The sequence below is a fragment of the Cephus cinctus genome, unplaced genomic scaffold, assembly GCF_000341935.2.
Source record: "Cephus cinctus unplaced genomic scaffold, Ccin1 Ccin1_scaffold0330, whole genome shotgun sequence".
In the NCBI taxonomy this organism is placed as follows: domain Eukaryota; kingdom Metazoa; phylum Arthropoda; class Insecta; order Hymenoptera; family Cephidae; genus Cephus; species Cephus cinctus.
Genome location: NW_014333027.1, coordinates 2,112,671 through 2,132,303, shown reverse-complemented (window position 1 = coordinate 2,132,303; position 19,633 = coordinate 2,112,671). Strand labels below are relative to the sequence as shown.

Below are 19,633 nucleotides of genomic sequence, written 5' to 3'. Positions count from 1 at the left end.
CTTGTTCGTCTTCCTAATCAGTCCATGAATGACACGTAGGAACAGCGAGTGGTTGAAAAAGCATTGCTACTACAAAATAAATACCTTTAATGGAATTACAGTCATATATACAGGGCAGACATACGTACGAATTACGTAAATTCACGTTTTTCACAATGTATCCATTGCAGCTTCATTCAGACTATATAAACCAAACCAAACAGACAACCGCTATACTGAAGTATACAGGTGCAACGTTTGGTAATGATTTTCGGAAAGGACGCTGCAATTTAGTCGATTAGCTTCGACTAATAGTTTACAGTGTATTATATTAAATTTAGATCTGTAAGGGTGCGCTTGACGTATTGTGTTTTCTGTGTCTTGGCGGTGCGATCGGTATGCTCGCTGGAGCCAACGATTTTCCAGCTATGAGCCATTGTTTAGCTCTACCCGCGTGATAGTAATACGAATAAAGCAACGCCATAGCAGCCAGCACCACCAAAAGGCACGTACCAGCGATGACCAGGCTGAACATCCAGTAAGGTCCAGACATCTCGGGTACAGATGCTGGTTCCGTTGGAGAAATGTCCGACTGTTTTGTCGTCGGTCTTGTAGGAGTTGGACCCATCTCTGGCGTAACTGGTCTTGGCGGAAGTGTCTCTTCATCATCGCCAATAGTCACATCCGCACATGCTCTGAACTCTTCCTGGGGACCACAGCCTACAGCACCTATTGAAACAACGTGTAAAAAGTTATTGAATATTGTTTAGTTTATATTTTTCTTCGGAAAATACGTAAAATGCATTACACGTGCAGCATATGCGTTGAATACTAATGATAATTGTAATGCAATTACATCACAAAATATTTACGTAATAGTTATTATTGATTTGTTAACATTATTAATAGCACTTTCTAATGCGCCTATCGAATTTCAATAGCTGTTCTTTGTACCGACCTGCTGTATCAAATATGGCGGTTCGAATTACAAGTCAATTTTATTAACGTACCTGTACCGTTTCCACAATCTCCCCAGTTATTACCAGCAACGTATCGCCATTGAAAAACGCATTGAGCACAAGTCAGATCATCTGGTAACTTGTAATATGCTTGAAAAATACGATTTCCGGGACCAGGGTAGTAACGAGTGGTACCATTGTCACCACGGAGAACATGTTTATCTAGACATTCTTGGGTTACTTCTTCTCCTCGTACTGTCATTGGGCAAACACGGAATTCGAAATATCCATGATGATTAGCTGTCAATTCCACGTGGACTGGAATTATTGAACCAGTTTTGTATCTTCTGACTATAATGCTGTTGCCATACTTGCCACCAGTTTCATGGGCACGTGGCTAACAAATGAAATATTAATTTTTGATTACAGATACTATACGTTTATTAACTCATTATGGTAAGGTCACACCATCATCCAGATATCCTTCAAAGGGTTAATTCTTAGCGAAGGATATTGAGGATATGGATTCATTGAAAAATGAATTCTATGTACCGCTCGAAGATCCCATGCGTCTCCACATATTCCACACTTGCCCTTATTGCGTTGCCATTGTCTACTGAAACCTCCACAGTAAGTTTCATGGTCATTGTAATCATGGGGTGTCTCAAAACCATAACGCCACATTGAAGCTCTTGATGGTGGCTCTATCAATCTTCCATGTGACGATACCTGGACGACAAGTACACTACCGATGAAGGCCAGGAGAATATGTGTAGAAATCATTGTGATTTATGAATCTGAAATTAAAAAATCATTCTCATGTATTGTTTTCAGTGTCAGTCAATACATTATGCTGGATGCGTTTTCTCTTTGAAAAAGTGCCCTGCAGAAATTGATCATGACTAAGTGGTGGAAGGATTCAGGAAGAAATTACCGATTGTTCAACAGGAAAGGCGCGAATCGATAATTTATTCAGGGACAATGGACTCGCATATCATCACAGTGGAAATGCTGATTCGTTACCTTATACTGATTCTAATTGTAAAAAAGAGTAACTTGAGTTTCAATGTTCTATGTTTCATTTACGCTATCACTTTTTATTATTATTGATTTAACTAGTGTTTATTATTTTCTTCATCTAGTATTTATTATTGGCAATTGTGTAACGAATGAATTTTTAATTTTATAGTTTAATCGATTGACTTCATCGTGACGAATGGCAAGGAGAAAGGAACCGTGATAAATGATATTTTTCGAAAGAGAGAGATACGTCGATATAATTGCCACATAAAGATTTGACGGAGTAACGAATGACAAGAAGAAGAAAGGAATTAGAAAGCAATGAAATTGATCGGAGACACTACCCCGTGGGAAATCAATAGGAAAATCCGATCGAGCGAATACTTTTTCTTTACGTAAGCTCCTCGAATAATTGATGATCCGATCTGCTCAGGAAAGATTTCTCAATAAACAGGATGATCGGACTTGATCGTATTCCAGACATTTCGCAACTTCTTTTGTTCATTTATTATTATTTCCACGAAAGCTCACAATAGAGAAACATCATGGATGGCACAACGGTTCAAAGAAAATGTTATCTCTAACTATCTAAGATCGTCTATCGGTTTATTTGAATATTAGCACCGTTAGAGATTAGAGTTTAAGGATGGGTAAGTGTTTGCATCTATCTGGTCGAAGATGCGCACAAGTATTAAAAAGGGGTTTCGGTCTTGTAAATAATACATTGCTTATCAGTTTATATCGTCAAACGAAAAACGTTTGAGAATTCACCACTTTCGCGCAGGTACACATAATGCTTTGTAATTAAGTAGCCATTTATTAGCTTTCTGCTATAAGCGAGGTAACGCGTTACTACGTGAAAGAAAACTTATTTACTTGAAAAATTCTTTGTCAGGAAATAATAAAATTCTATACTAACTTATTGTCAATTCTAAAAAGAGAATATCACAAGACGTTTGTTCGGAGTAAGAGAATACACCAAATATTTTTTAGCGAATAGTTTGTCTCTTAAGCCGGTATAAATTTCTTAAAGCGCACTTACTCAAATGTCAGTGGTACTAATTCCCCGTATAATTACAGGATCTGTGCTATGCCGACATATAAACTATATAGCTGATGGAATTGTGATTCATGAATAACTGTTAGATAAATAACACTTACCGAACTAGCAGTTGGTTTAACTAATAACTAAACGGACCGTGAGCTAATGAACCTCTTAGCTCAATGTATTATGAAGTTAGACTGGCAGCGATGCCTAAGGAAAAGGCCCGGACCCCGTAACCACTCGTTCACGACTGAACTCGACTTTGTTGAACTGAACTCGGCTCCACACAGCGTAGGAGTAGGTCATTAGAACGAGGCGTATGCCCGCATTCGTGATGGGACAGTGTATACTGATACCCACTTTAGTATTTTCTCTAGTATAAAGACGTTCTCTAGGAAACTATCGAAACGCACTATTTCATCGCTGTACAATTCCTATAGGTAAAACGTAAGACACCTAAAAACCTAGGTATTATCTTATTGCAACATGTCTTTTGAAATTTTAAATTATAATGATTGAGACTCATCCTAGGATTTCTCAAGTTACACTTGAATAACCATGAAAAAGAAATTTAGTTATCGTTCAATACAATGATAGGACTTGGACTGTATTGAATTTGCTTCGTCAAAGGTAGTGATTCACTACTAATTATTTTTTTTCTATTATCACTAGTTATGCTAACTCGTTTATTTTATCTAATATGCCAGGCTGTTCAGCCCAAACGCACCATCTGAACATGGTTTTTTCATAAGACTGTAATGAGTGCGCTAACTTCAGGTGGTGCGTTTCTACTGAATAACCCTGCATATAATTTAACGTTGTCTAAGAACATTTTCAGTTATCATCCAAAGTATTGTTTTGTATCTAAATAGGAACTATAGTAAGTGAAATTAAAATAAGACATTATTCTCTATATTATTCTTATCTGTCCCTTAGAAACGACACGAGTGAAATTCAAGAACCCACAACGATCTATAGGACGATACAGAAGTACATTATAATAGCACCTACCTAAAAAAAATCTCAGGATTTGTCGCTTTCCCGTAGGAAGAGTGAAACCCAAGATGATATCAATGTCCTCCAGTTAAACAGAAAAGCACTGGCGGTGAGAAAACCGCAAAAGACACTGTCAAGTCTTTATTCCCAATGAAATAACAAGATTTCTTGAAATTTCTAGCTCAGAATATTGACATGCTTCGATGATTACACGCACCACCACTGGTTGTACTCGCACCCCGAAGACCTCAACGCTCCGAATGAGACTAGTTCGTGCAAGATGGAGTGAATCAGCCAATGGTGATTCGTGGCTTCAGCGTCTACAAAAAACTTACTTTTATATTAGTATATACAAAGCATAGCCACATGATGGTGGAAGATCTCAATACTATAGTTATAATAAATCTGGGAGAAAATCAAGGCTGAACGAGTAATAGAGAGAGTGTTCAAAAATTGTCATTCTGATTCATGCTATATTGTGGTCTAGTCCAGTATATATGTGTATATATATATATAGACTGTACGTTGGATATACTATATAAGCATGAAGTCCTACAACCCTGTCGCGACGATATGTGTATACTTCATGTATATAGATCTCTAAGGCGAGGCTGGTAACGAAGGTCTACAACCTGGATCATGGACAGGACAATTTAAGGCTACCTTCCTTTAGTATGTGTTTGTCAGTTTACAGAGACTTGAACAGTATAACCGGTTAACCGGTCTTTCGTTGGGTCCTCCTACGTTACAGTATGCGCACGACCATAACTGTATTGTTTCGGTACCTTATACGTGTTGAGTAACGGATACTACATATATTTAACATGTTCCCACTATTTTTCATACTCCCGGAACCGCAATGGATTTTGTATGCAGATTAATATAATCACAGTTCAATAATACGCAAATGAGAAATCAGGTTAGATCTTATGATGAGAAACGATTTCTTGAAAATAATGATGAAGGTACCTACGATCAATGAAACACATTCGTCCTCAAGTTTCTCAAGATTTTCAGACTACATTCACTGTAAACTTAATCACCCTTTGTACCTATGCAATTAATACAGAATTGTGGAATGATCCAGCGAATAGCTACTTTCTTGTTTCTACCTGGAGCGTGTTAAACATTCTTAACACTAAACCTACCAGAGCGGTCAAATGACCGCTTTTGAGACTTTAATCAAAATTGTTAAATTCCAGGTTTTTATTTTTCTTGAACTTACTGCACGACTATGCTAAATTCTGTATTAATTACAATCAACTGGAAAAGACTATAACGTTTATTTCAAAAGCGGTTTATTGACAGCCATCGGTAGAAATATGTATATATAATATGTCGGTAGGTTTAGTGTTAATCATCTTGAAGCTCTTTTATGAATCGAGAGAAAAGAATAGAAATATTTATATCGATATACCTCATTAATATTTGCTTATTTTAGTTACGTTGATTAATAACATCTTACGCATTAGTGTTAAAGCAATTGAAATGTTCAGGGCGTAGTTTTCTCATTGAATTGTAACTTTTTCGTGATAATTGCCTGTTATTCTCGCTGTCGTTGGTTGCTCCACATCGCTTCGGCCCGTTACTTACTCCTGTCACCTCAGTAATGCGACTCATTGTCGGATGAAAGTTTGCAAGGAATTTCAAGCGGTTCATTTTATCGCATTTCTCCGAGTGAATGAAAACTATTCACTGTGACTGTTCAGCTGGTAGCTAATGTAGCGAATGAACCACGTAGAAAAGTCATCACTGCAAATCGCATGCGTCTTGCTATATTATCATGGGAATGGATGAATCATAAACATGATCCACCAGACCACATAACTGCAGTGAGTCGTGTCCTTCTCGGAAACTTTTCGTTTTTAATTACAACCTTAGGAAATGCAAATGACTCGAAAGGCGTACATACTTAGGAACTCTAGAAGAATTGAAGAATGTATATGTATATAAAGCTAGAAAACATGCCAACGCATAACAGTTTGATTCGTTTATTTTATAGTATTTAAATTTCTTTTATATTCTATTTGAGAAAAATTAATTGAGCCATTTAATAAACTAGTTTTCTTAATAAATTATAGAATTAAAACTTATGGAATGTGATATTCAAAAAGAATTATAATTATTTGTCTACATATATTGCGGTCAGTGTTGGTTTTTACTGCCAACTCAGTTGGGGGTGTTGCCTTTTTGAAACATGGCTGATCATTGGTCATGCGGTTTACTGTCAGATAACTGTCAAACTAGCACTGTAACCTATAACTCCTACAATTTTTTGAATTTATTTTATAAAGATTCAAATTATGTCATCAGCCCATTTATCAAGTGGTAGATTAAATATAGGCTTAGTGCAAGAACAAGCGAGAAAACAATTACTGTGTTTGCTTGAGAAATGTGATGGAACAAAGGTTTGTTTTTTGCAAGTTAATGTTCAAGATAATATAACATAACATAACCCACGTCTATTTTGATATTTAATATTTGATACTATTAGAGTTGTTATTAAAATCAGAGGTCAAAATCAACTGTATGTATTGTCAAAAATGATTTTAAATAGGCTATCATATGGGATCAATCTTTGGCTGGTCCAATCGGTCTTGTTGCCAAATACAGTTTACTTCAGGAACATGACGTTGTTAAGATGTATCCTCTGTATGGTGGACAATTACCACCAACAAATGTGGCAAATGTTATATTTATCACAAGACCACATTTAGATCTTATGGATTTGATAGCTGAAAATATACATGGGTATGTAATTTTTGTTCACTTAGTAATGTATAAAAACAGTGTTATATTTTTATTTTGTTGTTTAGGGAGGAGGGTAGTAGAATACACAAGGAATTTCATTTATTCTTTGTACCCCGGAAAAGTTTATTGTGTGAGAAAAAATTGCAGAACCGTGGTGTCTTTGGCAACTTCACATTGATTGAAGAATTTTCCTGCGATCTATTTCCATTTGACAGTGATCTTGTTTCAATGGAATTAAGTGGAGCGTTTAAAGAATTCTTTTTGGAAAATGATCCTACGTGTCTTTATCAAGTTGCACAAGCTATCCAAAGCTTACAGAGATTTTATGGAAAAATACCAAAGGTCACTGGAAGAGGTCCTGCTGCAAGCAAAGTCTGGGATTTATTGAAACGACTGGATCGGGAAGAAGAAGATATTAAGACAAAAAACTCAAAACCAGCCCTTATTGAGCATTTGTTGTTACTGGACAGATCAGTAGATCTACTGTCACCTTTAGTCACACAATTAACGTACGAGGGCCTAATCGATGAAATATTCGGCATCAATAATTGTAAAGACAATTCTGCTTATGTAAATTTTATTTACTACTACTTTATTCATTTCTTACATTTAATGTATTGCAGCCACTGTAAAACTACCTGCTGAGAAGTTTCTCGACTCTGATGATTCACTGACTGAAACTACACTGAATAAAAAGGAACAAATTATTTTAAATTCAGGAGAAGAAATCTTTGCTGAAATCAGGTGAATAATAACTGAACTTCGTCTTCTATAATTAATATCTAAAAATAATGTTACGTTTCTATAAGGGATAAGAATTTCAATGGTGTTGGACCAGTTCTTAGTCGAAAAGCCAAAGTGATATCATCTCAATTCGATGAAAGACACGGTGATAAGAGTGTTCAAGAAATCAAACAATTTGTAGCCAAATTACCTCACATGATGGCTACGAAAAAATCCTTAGCCAGACGTAGGTATTCTTACACTTATTTTTCATTGAATAATTAAATCTTTACCTCATTTGTTTTACTTACAGACACAACCATAGCTGAAATGGTAAAAGAAGTAACAGATACCAGCAATTTCCTGGAAGCACTGCAAGTTGAACAAGAGTTATTAAATTGCATTGACACAGACAAACCCAATCCATATATTGAAGATCTAATAGCGCAACAAAAACCGCTCGTAAAGGTTTTGCGATTGCTTTGTATGCAATCTCTTACAAGCAGTGGTTTGAAATCAAAATTGGTCGATTATTACAAAAGGGAAATTATACAAACATATGGTTATCAACATTTGCCAACACTATTGAATTTAGAAAAAGTTGGATTATTCCGTGCTCAACAATCCGTTATACATTACCCTGTGCTGAGGAAAGCCTTGAGACTCACTGTCGAGGATGAAAGTGAAATAACGCCAAAAGATATTAGCTACGTCCATTCTATTTATGCTCCGTTAAGTGTTCGTTTAGCCGAGCAACTTGTTCGCCCTGGTGGTTGGCAAGGACTTCAAGATGTTCTTGGATGTTTACCTGGCCCTGCCGTGAATAGCGTTTCCCATAGTACAACTACGACTACTACAAGAAGTACAGGACTTTTTTTTTAATAAAAATTGTATGGCGCTAATTTCTCCCATTTGTGAAATAAGCAAATTCTTTTGTATTGTTTTACAGGAAATTCGATAAGTAGCGAGATTTCGAATTCAGAACCATCCAAATTAGTTTTGGTCTTTTTTATTGGAGGATGTACATATGCCGAAATTTCGGCTCTTCGATTTCTCTCTCAGCAAGAAGAATGTAAGTTACAATATATCCCTATAACGATTTAATATTCTCAGAGTTTAATATCTGCTGAATATCCTTCTATCCTTTTTGTTACAGTAAACGTTGAGTTCGTGGTGGGAACAACAAAATTAATTAATGGAAATACATTTCTCACTTCTTTAATGGAAGATTTAGAGAGCAATCAGTAAATGTGATGTAAAACTTTGTATCATTTTTATGTTCACGATATCAATACCAATATCTATTACGATGCTGACAATATAGTTTAGTGAGCGTAATGTTGTAAAAAGAAAAATAACATTTCTGTACTAAATGTGGAATTGAAAATTATTTTTATATGCCCATCAAATCACTGCATATTTGAAAATCAGGTCTAAATCTTGCCGGTATAGAAGAGAATTTTCTTATAGACCGTCCTGGATAGGGTTGGGCCAGGCAGGCCCAGATTAAAGGCGTTTCAAGTTATAGAAATGACCGCGTGGCGGCGCCACCTAGCATCAATACACGGCCGCCTCTCGCTCGGTAGCCACGGGTGAAAAGGCGTCAAAAACTTTGCGAATTCTCGTGTGTCCGGTGCCGTCGGGTGCCGTATTGTTGCGTCGTCAGCGGCTTATTCCTCGCGTATCGTGGCGTGCGTGTACGTGCGTGCGTGACACGTACGGGGCGTGTGCTTTATCCGGGGGCCAGGGTGTTCGGAGCAGGGCGTCTTGAAAAATCAGTCTGGCTAAGTAATATGCCTTGGAGATCGGCCGGACTCGGAATCAGGAGCTGAACGTTGTCCGAGCAGAGTATTCGGAGCGGCGCGCATGCTTCCGTGCACACTCTCGCCATTTTGGAGGTGAATATTATTTTTGCCAGCGTCGCTCTGGTCGCGCCAACCCTTTTACATCGCCCACTTCCCTTCGCACCAGGTCCTCCATTGGCATGCTTACGGACAGGGTCAGTGGAACCGTTGAGGACGACTAGCTCATCACTCTCTTACCCTGTCCCCGTCCTCATCGCCACCGCCACCGCCACCGTTACCGCGGCTCCACTTTCGGAGACCCAACCCTCTTTACGCCCGCATTTCTCGACACGAAACTCTCTCGCAACCCTCTGCTCTTTCTCTTTCCTTGTTTCTTTTTCTTTCTCCTTCTCTTTCTTCCTCATAGAACTCACTTCCGATTTGTGCTTGTACTACTATCATTCGGTAATATTTCTCTCCCTGTCTATCCTTTCTCTTTCTTTATTGCTTTCCCTCTAAATTAATTTTCCTTGCTTCCCTTCTTTCGTCCTTCCTTCCTTACTGACTTCCGTTTTTTTCCTCCTTCCGTTTTTTCATCATTTTACAAAGCCTGCTGCTGGCACACCTGAAAGATTCTGTTAGAGCACTAATTTAGAATCTTTATTATTTACTCATGGAGAATTTTTCACGAAGAATCATGAAGAATAATTTCGTTGTTAGGACGATCTTCAACACGACAGAACGTTTCCTCGTCGGTTCTCGCCAGGATATGTGTCACTTTGGTACGAATGACGTGACCAACGCATAACTGCACACAAGTGCATGTCAGTTCACTTATCATGTAGAAAAAATGTCTTTCTTTCTAAAGATCTTTTAATACTTTAAGTGGACTTTTGGCATTTTATTAGTTAAGGTTGTGATGTGCTATAAGTGTCAATGCAAGTTTACTCCTCTGTAAAGCTGGTACAGATTTTTGGAGTAACTGTCATTGCGGATAACCAAAATGTGACATTTTGTAATAGTATTTAATGTGGAATGCAATAGCAATTTCATGGTTATTTGGAACAGAAGGAATTTATCGATAGTTACTAACCCCTTCATAAGCATACGATTACTATGTGTTGTTTCTATTCAACAGTGTTTAATATAAGAAAACAGTTCTTCCTTTCTTGGACATGTGTTCATGACAAAACAATTGATTAATACATAAACTGGTTATCTTCAAAACTATGTGTTTATCTGGAACTAACACATTTATGTAATTGAAAACTTATAATTATGAGTCATTAGACATAGAATGTTTATCAAGATATCTCATGGATTTCTCTGTCAGTCCTTACATTCAAGGGATAATGTATAATGCATTTCCAAAATGCTCAGAAAATTATCAATGGACACTTTGGTTATTTGCATGTAACCAGGATGTCCACTAACTGTCATAATAGTAAAATTTCATATCTCATTCATTAGCGTGTCAACGCAAAATCCTCCAATCGAAATATTTAATTATCCGAAAATGATAAGTACTTCCCGCTATTATACCACACCAAAACAAGAATAGGTATATTCCAAAATTTACTATCAGTACAGCGAGAATGATTGTTTACTTTATTGCATACAGATAAGCAGGGATACGACGATACTCGTGGTACTAGCAGAAAATTTTGGAACATATTCAATATAAACGAATGATACATGAACTATTTTTCACGCGTTTCATGCATACCGATCGATGTGTGGCGGCAAATAAAACTATGTCCTAATCAAGAGTATTCAGTTAGAGTCATGAAGGATTATTCACCCCAATGAATTCGCATATAGGTCATGTATAAGATGGTATCTCTTGTGATTTAATACAGATTGAATGATGGCTTGGTGGACGGACTGACAGAGGATTTACCAGGATCGGAGGAGGATCGTCGAGGAGGAAACGGAAGGAACGATAGGAAAGCGCCGAGTGTGGAATAGGCCTCGGCCTTCCATACGTAAACTGCTTTATTATGCCGGCTGTTCCAAGGCCTGGAAGTCTTAAGGATCCAGAGATCGCTGAGCTGTTTGAGAAAAGTGATCCGGAGAAAATATTTGAAGACCTACGCGAAATTGGCCATGGGAGCTTCGGCGCCGTTTACTATGCACGATGTCTCGTCACCAAAGAAATCGTTGCCATCAAGAAGATGTCCTATCTGGGGAAACAAACTATGGAAAAGTGGCAGGACATTCTCAAAGAGATACGATTTCTAAGGCAACTCAATCACCCTAATACTATTGAATATAAAGGATGCTATCTCAGGGACCACACTGCCTGGGTAAGTTCATCGGAGAACGAACTTCCGTTTAATGATATCCGGAAGCGGCAAAAACGATATTATTTTATTATAATATGGTTTGCACTCCTCTAATGGTAAGAATATATCTTGTGGATTATAGCTAGTGATGGAATACTGCCTCGGCTCCGCGTCTGACATCATTGAAGTTCACAAACGGCCATTGAAGGAGGACGAGATAGCCGCCATTTGTGAAGGAGTCCTACGCGGGTTACATTATCTTCATTCTCTTGGTCGAATCCATAGAGACGTCAAAGCGGGAAATATTCTACTTACAGAAAATGGTACTGTAAAGCTGGCTGATTTTGGATCAGCCAGTATAAAATGTCCAGCCAACAGCTTTGTGGGCACTCCATATTGGATGGCACCCGAAGTTATCCTAGCGATGGACGAAGGACAATACGACGGAAAGGTGGACGTCTGGTCTTTAGGAATTACATGCATCGAATTAGGTACATATACTGAATAATAATATTTAATAGCTTAGTAACATTATAATGTGTTATGTAATTTTATTGCATATTTTATAATATTACAGCCGAACGAAAGCCACCCTATTTCAATATGAATGCCATGAGCGCCCTGTATCATATTGCCCAGAACGATACACCGACCTTGAATTCGCCTGATTGGACGGATGTCTTTTGTCACTTCGTCGAAGTATGCCTTACCAAAAGTCCTATGGAACGACCAACTTCGGGGAAACTGCTCTCAGTGAGTATTGCTAACTACTTTGGCTCGTCGAGCAAACCGGAGGATAGCTTGTCTTCCAGCAAATACAGCCCTGTCAGTATGAGAGCGTCTTATCTCGGAAACCGAAATCTTCCAGCATCAATTCGTGACGAGGACGAGATCACCCCAAGTTTTAATAGATCTTATCCAGAGAACGAAGGCTGCGGTCAGGGAATTGGACAATTTAAACTATAGAAAGATGAAGAAGATTTTGATGATCGACACTTGCGAGACTGAGAGTACTGTAGGAGATGGTGACGGTAAGTTATTTAATAATGCTTTTTACATTATATCGCATTTCGCAATAGAGCACAGACATTCAATTGAGTTCTGCTCGCGACGCAGACACTCCTGATGAACAAACAGGTGGGGACAGTAGTAAGAGCAATTCCATTACGTCCGAACATTCGATTCACTCGATGGGCGTTTCGGCAAGCTCTCAAAGTTCCTCCACGAACAGTCTACCACTGCCGAACGCGGATCCTAATGATTATTCCACGGGGTCTGTCAGAAATCGACACAAGGTTTCAGCCGGCGTTACTGCCAATCTTTTGGAGCATGGCGCGAATAATTTTGCCACAATTAGAACGACCTCCATCGTCACAAAGCAGCAGAAGGAGCACATGCAGGAGGAGATGCACGAGCAGATGAGCGGTTACAAGAGAATGAGGAGGGAGCATCAGGGAGCTTTGGTAAGTATCTCGACCGGGTTCTTCGAGGCGTACATCACTACGAAAGGACACAATGGCTACGGTTTTACGTTTTCGTTACGACATTGTGAACAGGTCAAACTCGAGGAACGCTGTAAAATGGAAATGGAATCACATAAGCAACTCTTGGATAAAGAGTATGAGACGCTACTGCAGCAGTTCAGTAAAGAATTGGAGAAATTGCAGTTCAGGCACTTGCAGGAGCTTGAACGTAAGCTCAAACAGAATCAAAATGCCGAGAAGAAGCTTCACAAGGAGATTACTAGCAGGCAAGAGGCTGATCGTAAAGCCTTGGAAACTCAGCAGAAGCGTGAATACAAGGTAGTATCCTTTACTTATTTGTAAATCTTTCACTAATACAGACTACATGAAGAACCATCACTTTGTATCTCGTGTGAAGGCATATAAGGAACGATGGAAGAAAGAACTATCACAAGACGAGGTAACTCCAAAAAGGCAACGTGACGCCACCCTCCAGAGTCAGAAGGATAACCTGAGACAAATGGAAGCTCAGGAGGAGCAACGACTCGCGCGAGGTCAAAGAGAATATCTCGATTTGGAAATTCGAAAGTTCCGCAGAAAAAAATTACTCATCTTTCACAGTCTCGAACAGGAGCTCTTACGAGAGGTTCGTAAAATTCCCCATAAATAAATGTCATATTTATCTTATCGTTAATAATAAAATATCTCATATTCTATTCAGGAACTGAATAAAAGACAGCAACAGCTAGAACAGGCTCATGCCATGCTATTGCGACATCACGAGAAAACGCAAGAACTTGAGTACAAGCAACAAAGAGCCGTTCATGCTCTTCGGGAAGATCAAGTTCATAGGCAACACGCCACTGAATTGTCAAACCAGCAAGACTATATGCAAAGGGCGGAACGAGACTTGCGCAAGAAGCATGCACTTGAACTGAAACAGCAGCCTAAGAGTCTCAAGGTACCTCAAATTTTTTAATAAAAAATTTCAATTTTTAACAATGAAATCGCTATGTTTTACTTCGTGCTTACAGCAAAAAGAAATGCAGATACGAAAACAATTTCGGGAAACCTGTAAAATCCAAACACGTCAGTACAAGGCGCTGAAGGCTCAAATACTTCAGACTACCGCAAAGGATGAGCAAAAAGCCGTGATCAAAAAGATGAAGGAAGAACAAAGGCGAAAGCTCGCTCTTCTCGGTGATCAATATGAACAGAGCATCGCTGAAATGCTTCAGAAACAAAGCATTCGACTTGATGAGTCGCAGGAAGTCGAGTGTCGTCACCTTAAGGTCAGTATTATTTAAAGTTAGTACCTAATAGAAATTCTCATATGATGCATGAAGTATTTATACAATATTACGACTGTTAATAGGAGAGACTAAACTATGAGCTAGAGATTCTCATGGCATATCAGTCAAAAAATAAGATGCAAGCTGAGGCTCAGAGGAATCGCGAGAGACGCGAACTCGAGGATCGTGTTTCAGTGAGACGAGCGTTACTGGAGCAGAAGATGGAACACGAGACTCAGGAGTTCCTTCAAGAACGTAGCGAAAGGATTCGTCTTCTTCATGAAAGGCAAGAACGAGAACTTCAGCAGTTCGATGAGGAAAGCGCAAGAATCGGATTTAGGTGAGTCAAAATACAATAAAATATTTTATATTTTCTTCTCGCTACTCATTCATTACTCGTAGTTTTATTAAAAGTTATATTTTGATTTCGTTTCAATATATATCTAAATGTTTTCATCTGCTAAACATACAGAGTGAATATAGTACAAGGAAAAATATACAACATGGATGTTTCTACACCTTGTTTCAGTGCACTGGCGATAGCCGAAGCATCGAAAGAGTCTTATCCGGACGACGAGAGCCTGAGCGGCTCGATGTTAAGTCTGGCTCACAGTAATAGCTCGACATCCTTTCCCCCTAATAATTACTAATCCTTAATTGTTAATTGTAATAATGTATGTTTGCCTGCAAACCGCGCATATCGAACTGCAGAGCTCTGGAACGTTCGTTAACTTATTCAGACCAGAAAGGAAGTGCTGTCTGGCGCGTGTAACAGCGGCCGCACTTCGTGAAATGGTAAAGTGAACGGAGCGAAAAGCAAGAACAAGTAATTGAGAGGAAATTATTAGCCGCATGAAGTCTGTCGGGAATGCGTATTGGATACGAACTTTGCAACAAGATATAATAGAAAGATAAACAAGAATGAATGACACTCTTCGTAATTCAAGACAAAAGAAAGAAACGTCCAATTTCCACTGATGGAAGCATAAGTCTCTTTTAACGGTCGAATCTGACAGTCTTCCATAGGGAAAAAGAAATGAACAAAGAAACACTATCGACAGCTAGTGCATCCCTCCAATATAATGGAAATACAAATAACAAATCCGATAGTGCCACTCGCCAACGAATTCTTTCATTCCGCTTACACAGTAAACAAGAATAAGGACAAGCAATCACATTCGATATACTCTCTGACACTATGTATCATCCTCATGAATCGTTGAACAAAGAAATATCCTAGACAAAAAAAGAAATGCGGTCAATAGTGCAATCGCGTATTCATCCAGTACACATCCCGATACCGTGCTCTTAATTATTAGACCATACTGTGACTCTTCGTTCCCTCGTTTCTTGGATCTTTGCAAATTTTCTTTGTTATATATTATATATATATATTATATATATATCCTATTATCATATTATAATATTAATTAATTAACTAATTAAATAATCAATTAAACGTCAGCTGATTGTGACAGTTTTACCATATGGTGATATACATATATGACTGATCATTAGACACGTTATGATGGTAACTCTTCTTATATGTCTGCCGAAAAAAATGTAGAGTTATGGATTGGAATCAGATAGCTATATACTTTTTAAAGGAAGTTCGTTTCTTCATAATAAAATTCTTTAATATCGCTGTGATGGATCAGTCGATCGGTTCTGTCACTAACTGATACAGAGTCGATCGATGCCGATCACTCATTGATTGTTTTGCGATTCGGACCAAGAACCGTATTCGTTGTTAGATGTTTAACGATTTTTCCCCCACTCGATCTCCACGTGATTCCATAAGAAAAACAAAAATTCAAAGGTCAAATTATCGTTTCAAATTGCCAAATTCCTATTAGCAAAGAACAAATTTTATTAATCGCTCACTTATTCGATAGGAGGTGCAGAAATTTTTAGTGCAATATATTATTATTATTACTGTGTTATATAATGTATCAGATATTTCGATACGTCTTTCGGTGTTTCAGCCAAATTATTCCAAAGCACCTGATACTCGTTGAGTACTTATCGTTCGAAAAGTTTGAATAATTGCCAATATAAATAATCTGTGATCGAGCCCGAGAAAAATCGTGCGCGTTCCCTATGTCAGCCCATGACTATTCGGGATCTTATAAAGCTTGTACGATATTTATTGGATGATTCTCGAATTATGTGTTCAATTATTGTGATATGGATGAGTTTACGCGTGCCAGACTGTGTAAGTCACTTATGGACGTTGACAGAGTTGAGAGTGTCTGAGCTAATGAAAACGAGAACGGAGCGATAATGAAATTGTCAAGTTTATGTGTTCAAAAATGTGGTTGTGATCGGTCAATAGAACAAAGCGGAAGTGGATAAGAAAAATGAAAAAGAAAGTGTCACAATCAACTGGCCTGACTTGGATATCATTTTATAGTGAAGCGAAATGTACATATACGAGATACACGACACGAATCGTAAAGTACTAACCGTTAATAATTCAAAAGTGGAAATGAATAGTGGTTAGAAAAGAATGGCCGTTTAGAGGGAAGGACCTTCCATGCGTCTCGTGTATTAGCGTTCGTGTACGAAGTCCGAGAGAGAAAAAGAGAGGCAATGTGAATCAGTGACAACCAATAAGAGAAATGGCTACCTTAGACTATTTTTTATTTAGAATTCCATCTAAGTTCGAGCACAAGTCTCCTTCGAAGTTGTTGATTAACTTTTACGAAAATTACAATTCTTCATTATCATGCGTCAAAGAGTTTTGAATAGTCTCAATGGATTCTTCTGTGTCCTCGAGAGTGCCTCGTGTTTTACCATTTTTTTTATTTTTTTTTTTTCTTGCACGATAAATCGTTATCGTTATCGCTATGACAGTACAAAATAACGCCATGAATACGACGAAACAATACCATGAGTATACAATGAGGAGTACGATCCGCGGTGTGCACCCGGATATTATTAATACGGAGTGAATGTAATGATTGACGGTTTTCTTTTACTGGCGAATTCTTTTAAATCGACATATTAATGAATTAATTTGTTTAATTATATACAATTAATTTGTCTCGATTATATATTTCTTTTATATGCTTCCGTAATGAATTAAAATGAGGCCATGCGTCTTTTTGTTGATGCTTTTGTATTTGAGTGATTCCATTGTATGTGAGTGGAATTATATGTGAAAAATATTCAGGGCCCAGCGTTGCATAGGAGATATGTGTTGGGTGATTTACGATGAAACTTTATTTAAGAAAGAGAAACAAAGGAAGGAAAATTCAATGAAGACAGTAGAAACATAAAGTATCGCCGAGCCTTTATTTAATTCGCTGTAAAATTGCCAAATAAAGCTCCAAAAAGTTTTTTCATTCCTGCTTTGAGGTACGAAGCGCCATGCGATTTTCTCGTGAAACATTTGTACCTTAGCGTTAATGAAAATTGTGCGAATAACTGTAAAGGGAAAGTTAAGGAAGAAAAAGAAAAAAATAAGTGTCTCTTAGTCTATATATATATAATGTGGGAGTTATTAATACATAGGCCAAGAAATAATGATGGACGATCGAATGAGAGTGTAGCTTGCGAATCGGTCTCTCTCTCTCTCTCTCTCTCTTTCTTTTTCTCTCTTTGTCCTACGAGGACTAAACTATTGTGCTTTTTACCAAAATGGTTACACGCGAATTTTCCGTATGCAAACCCTCGATGTATCGTTTGCCGCCTCACGAGATTCGTTAATTAGTAATTGATTTACTCAAGACCTAGCAATAAATAATTACTAATGGCAAGGCTGTAATACTAACTGCTACGACATCTTATATGACAAGTGAAAATAAAGCAGCGAGATTTTTAACGAACGTGGAAATCCTCGAGCGCTGTGACACGAACTCTCACCGGAACCGACTGTTTCCATGGTGCAAGAAAATTGAGGAAATGAAATGGAAAAGAAACGTGCCGCGGAGAAGTGATTTTAAAGACAATGGCAATCGATTTAGTGAGGTGTATTAATTTTATTGGAGGAAAGAGAGCAGAATAGTAACTTGCGATGTCGCTAATCTTTTTTCTTCTTTTTGTAAATACTCGCTCGCAATCTTAGGAGATTTCGGCGACATATGAGACAGCGAAAACACTTCCTTTTCGTTTGGAAGAGAAATAATGGAAAATTATAATTATCGGCTTGACCTACTATAGACGGGAAGGTTCACGTGAGAACTCAGCAATGTTACGCTTTCGATGCAGTCTCCGGCTTTAAAACTAGGCGAATTGTCATTTTTTATTTGTTCTAGCGATTATATGTAATGTTCGTTTAGTGACAAGGAAGTCTAGAAAGTTTAGTGAAACTCGATGGAAAGAATGAAAAATCTAGGACGATTCTCTACTTGTGTAATATTTTGTGTATGATGAAAATGTTACTACGTGGTATGAACTAATAGTTGGGAACACTTCGGCATGACAAGATACACAAGATACGTAATATATGAATAATGAACAGTATCGGTACGATTATTAATAATCTTTGTATTTCTTGTTTATGTCGAGCCAAAGACGTACAAAAGTTCTCTGTATTGAAGGAACAATAATTTGATTTACTTCTAGTTGCATTTTTATAAAAGTAGACAAGATTTTCTTCATTCCAGTTGGCTATTTGCCTGCTAATTTTCTTTTTTTTTCACTTTTCATTGCTTCCTTGCTTGGTTTGTATTCTTTGTTTCTTGTGTTTTTCTATTGCATCGTCTTCCAATTTTTGAGGAGAATATAGTCACTGTTCAAGACAATCGATGATCACCGCACCGAAACTCTTGAATAATGAAAAGAAACGAATCGTTGAGCAAAAGATTGAGAGAAAGAAAAGGAATTTGTTGTTGAAGAGTATGCCGAAGCGTTACCTAAGGAAAAGTAATCGTGGGTCGATGCGATGAATAATCTGCTCACGCGTAAAGAAAAAGGAAAAGAAAAAAACACTCAATTATAACATTAACTAGGTACATGCAAGTATAGATAAATATTCTCTATTATTATTATATAAATATATTATATAATATACATAAAAATTAAACTAAAGAAAACCAATACCTTCGTAGCGAGTAACCAATCGAGAGAAGATAAACGCTCGCATCGCGAGCGCAAAAACTTGCAATCGGTCTTAATAATTATAATTATGACGGTAATTAATTTTTTTTATCTTTAAGTTTAGGTAGAGTATAAATACATTTTTTAACTAAAATGATGGCTGGGGGAGAGCGAGTCTAGGCTGCAGTTCCTGAACGTGTGAATTTCAGGTTCGGCGCGAGCAGCTGTGAACTGTTCAAAGCCAGTATGCTGATTAGATAATAAAAATTGAAAGTATCAAATCACAAGAGACA

At 37.7% G+C, this 19,633-nt stretch overlaps 3 protein-coding genes and 1 long non-coding RNA gene across 9 annotated transcripts; 3 read left to right on the top strand and 1 right to left on the bottom strand.

Annotated features, from left to right (window-relative positions):
- Positions 1-67: 67 nt before the first annotated feature.
- On the bottom strand, positions 68-4,151 carry LOC107266619. 2 transcript variants are annotated; one of them, XM_015737271.2, is made up of 4 exons: positions 4,015-4,151; positions 1,491-1,735; positions 990-1,335; positions 68-708 (listed from the first exon to the last, which is right to left on the bottom strand). In XM_015737271.2, exons 2-4 carry the CDS (start codon positions 1,719-1,721, stop codon positions 317-319), a joined length of 969 nt encoding a protein of 322 aa, XP_015592757.1. In that variant the 5' UTR covers positions 1,722-1,735; positions 4,015-4,151; the 3' UTR covers positions 68-316. The 2 variants fall into 2 exon arrangements, with proteins under 2 accessions (XP_015592757.1, XP_015592756.1); XM_015737270.2 differs by lacking the exon at positions 4,015-4,151 and adding an exon at positions 3,120-3,252.
- On the top strand, positions 1,742-4,419 carry LOC107266628. 3 transcript variants are annotated; one of them, XR_003059462.1, is made up of 5 exons: positions 1,742-1,979; positions 2,128-2,353; positions 3,039-3,633; positions 3,940-4,108; positions 4,181-4,419. It is a non-coding gene; the product is annotated as an uncharacterized LOC107266628 (long non-coding RNA). The 3 variants fall into 3 exon arrangements; XR_003059461.1 differs by having other exon boundaries at positions 1,742-2,353; XR_003059463.1 differs by lacking the exon at positions 3,039-3,633 and having other exon boundaries at positions 1,742-2,353.
- A 1,669-nt stretch (positions 4,420-6,088) lies between these two features.
- On the top strand, positions 6,089-8,853 carry LOC107266614 (vacuolar protein sorting-associated protein 33A). The gene is made up of 8 exons (XM_015737263.2): positions 6,089-6,407; positions 6,557-6,750; positions 6,816-7,300; positions 7,374-7,494; positions 7,560-7,720; positions 7,787-8,335; positions 8,423-8,545; positions 8,630-8,853. Exons 1-8 carry the CDS (start codon positions 6,303-6,305, stop codon positions 8,719-8,721), a joined length of 1,830 nt encoding a protein of 609 aa, XP_015592749.1. The 5' UTR covers positions 6,089-6,302; the 3' UTR covers positions 8,722-8,853.
- A 143-nt stretch (positions 8,854-8,996) lies between these two features.
- Positions 8,997-19,627, top strand: LOC107266611 (serine/threonine-protein kinase Tao). Of its 3 annotated transcripts, XM_025084164.1 has the most exons (13): positions 8,997-9,371; positions 9,445-9,472; positions 11,117-11,563; positions 11,685-12,033; positions 12,120-12,295; positions 12,411-12,573; positions 12,659-13,005; positions 13,099-13,344; positions 13,424-13,651; positions 13,727-13,966; positions 14,040-14,297; positions 14,381-14,637; positions 14,827-19,627. In XM_025084164.1, exons 3-13 carry the CDS (start codon positions 11,258-11,260, stop codon positions 14,945-14,947), a joined length of 2,691 nt encoding a protein of 896 aa, XP_024939932.1. In that variant the 5' UTR covers positions 8,997-9,371; positions 9,445-9,472; positions 11,117-11,257; the 3' UTR covers positions 14,948-19,627. The 3 variants fall into 3 exon arrangements, with proteins under 3 accessions (XP_024939932.1, XP_015592739.1, XP_024939933.1); XM_015737253.2 differs by lacking the exon at positions 9,445-9,472; XM_025084165.1 differs by lacking the exons at positions 8,997-9,371; positions 9,445-9,472 and adding an exon at positions 9,857-10,039.
- The last annotated feature ends 6 nt before the right edge of the window (positions 19,628-19,633 follow it).

Bases quoted from the DNA above. Each gene is read 5' to 3' on its own strand.
- LOC107266611 (XM_015737253.2), top strand. From the start codon at position 11,258: ATGCCGGCTGTTCCAAGGCCTGGAAGTCTTAAGGATCCAGAGATCGCT. The intron at 13,006-13,098 runs GTAAGTATCTCG...CATTGTGAACAG, and splicing joins GGGAGCATCAGGGAGCTTTG to GTCAAACTCGAGGAACGCTG. The intron at 13,652-13,726 runs GTTCGTAAAATT...TATTCTATTCAG, and splicing joins AACAGGAGCTCTTACGAGAG to GAACTGAATAAAAGACAGCA.
- LOC107266614 (XM_015737263.2), top strand. From the start codon at position 6,303: ATGTCATCAGCCCATTTATCAAGTGGTAGATTAAATATAGGCTTAGTG. The intron at 7,721-7,786 runs GTAGGTATTCTT...TTTTACTTACAG, and splicing joins GAAAAAATCCTTAGCCAGAC to ACACAACCATAGCTGAAATG. The intron at 8,336-8,422 runs GTACAGGACTTT...ATTGTTTTACAG, and splicing joins AACTACGACTACTACAAGAA to GAAATTCGATAAGTAGCGAG.
- LOC107266619 (XM_015737271.2), bottom strand. From the start codon at position 1,721: ATGATTTCTACACATATTCTCCTGGCCTTCATCGGTAGTGTACTTGTC. The intron at 1,336-1,490 runs GTACATAGAATT...TTCATTTGTTAG, and splicing joins ACGCATGGGATCTTCGAGCG to CCACGTGCCCATGAAACTGG. The intron at 709-989 runs GTACGTTAATAA...TTGTTTCAATAG, and splicing joins AGATTGTGGAAACGGTACAG to GTGCTGTAGGCTGTGGTCCC.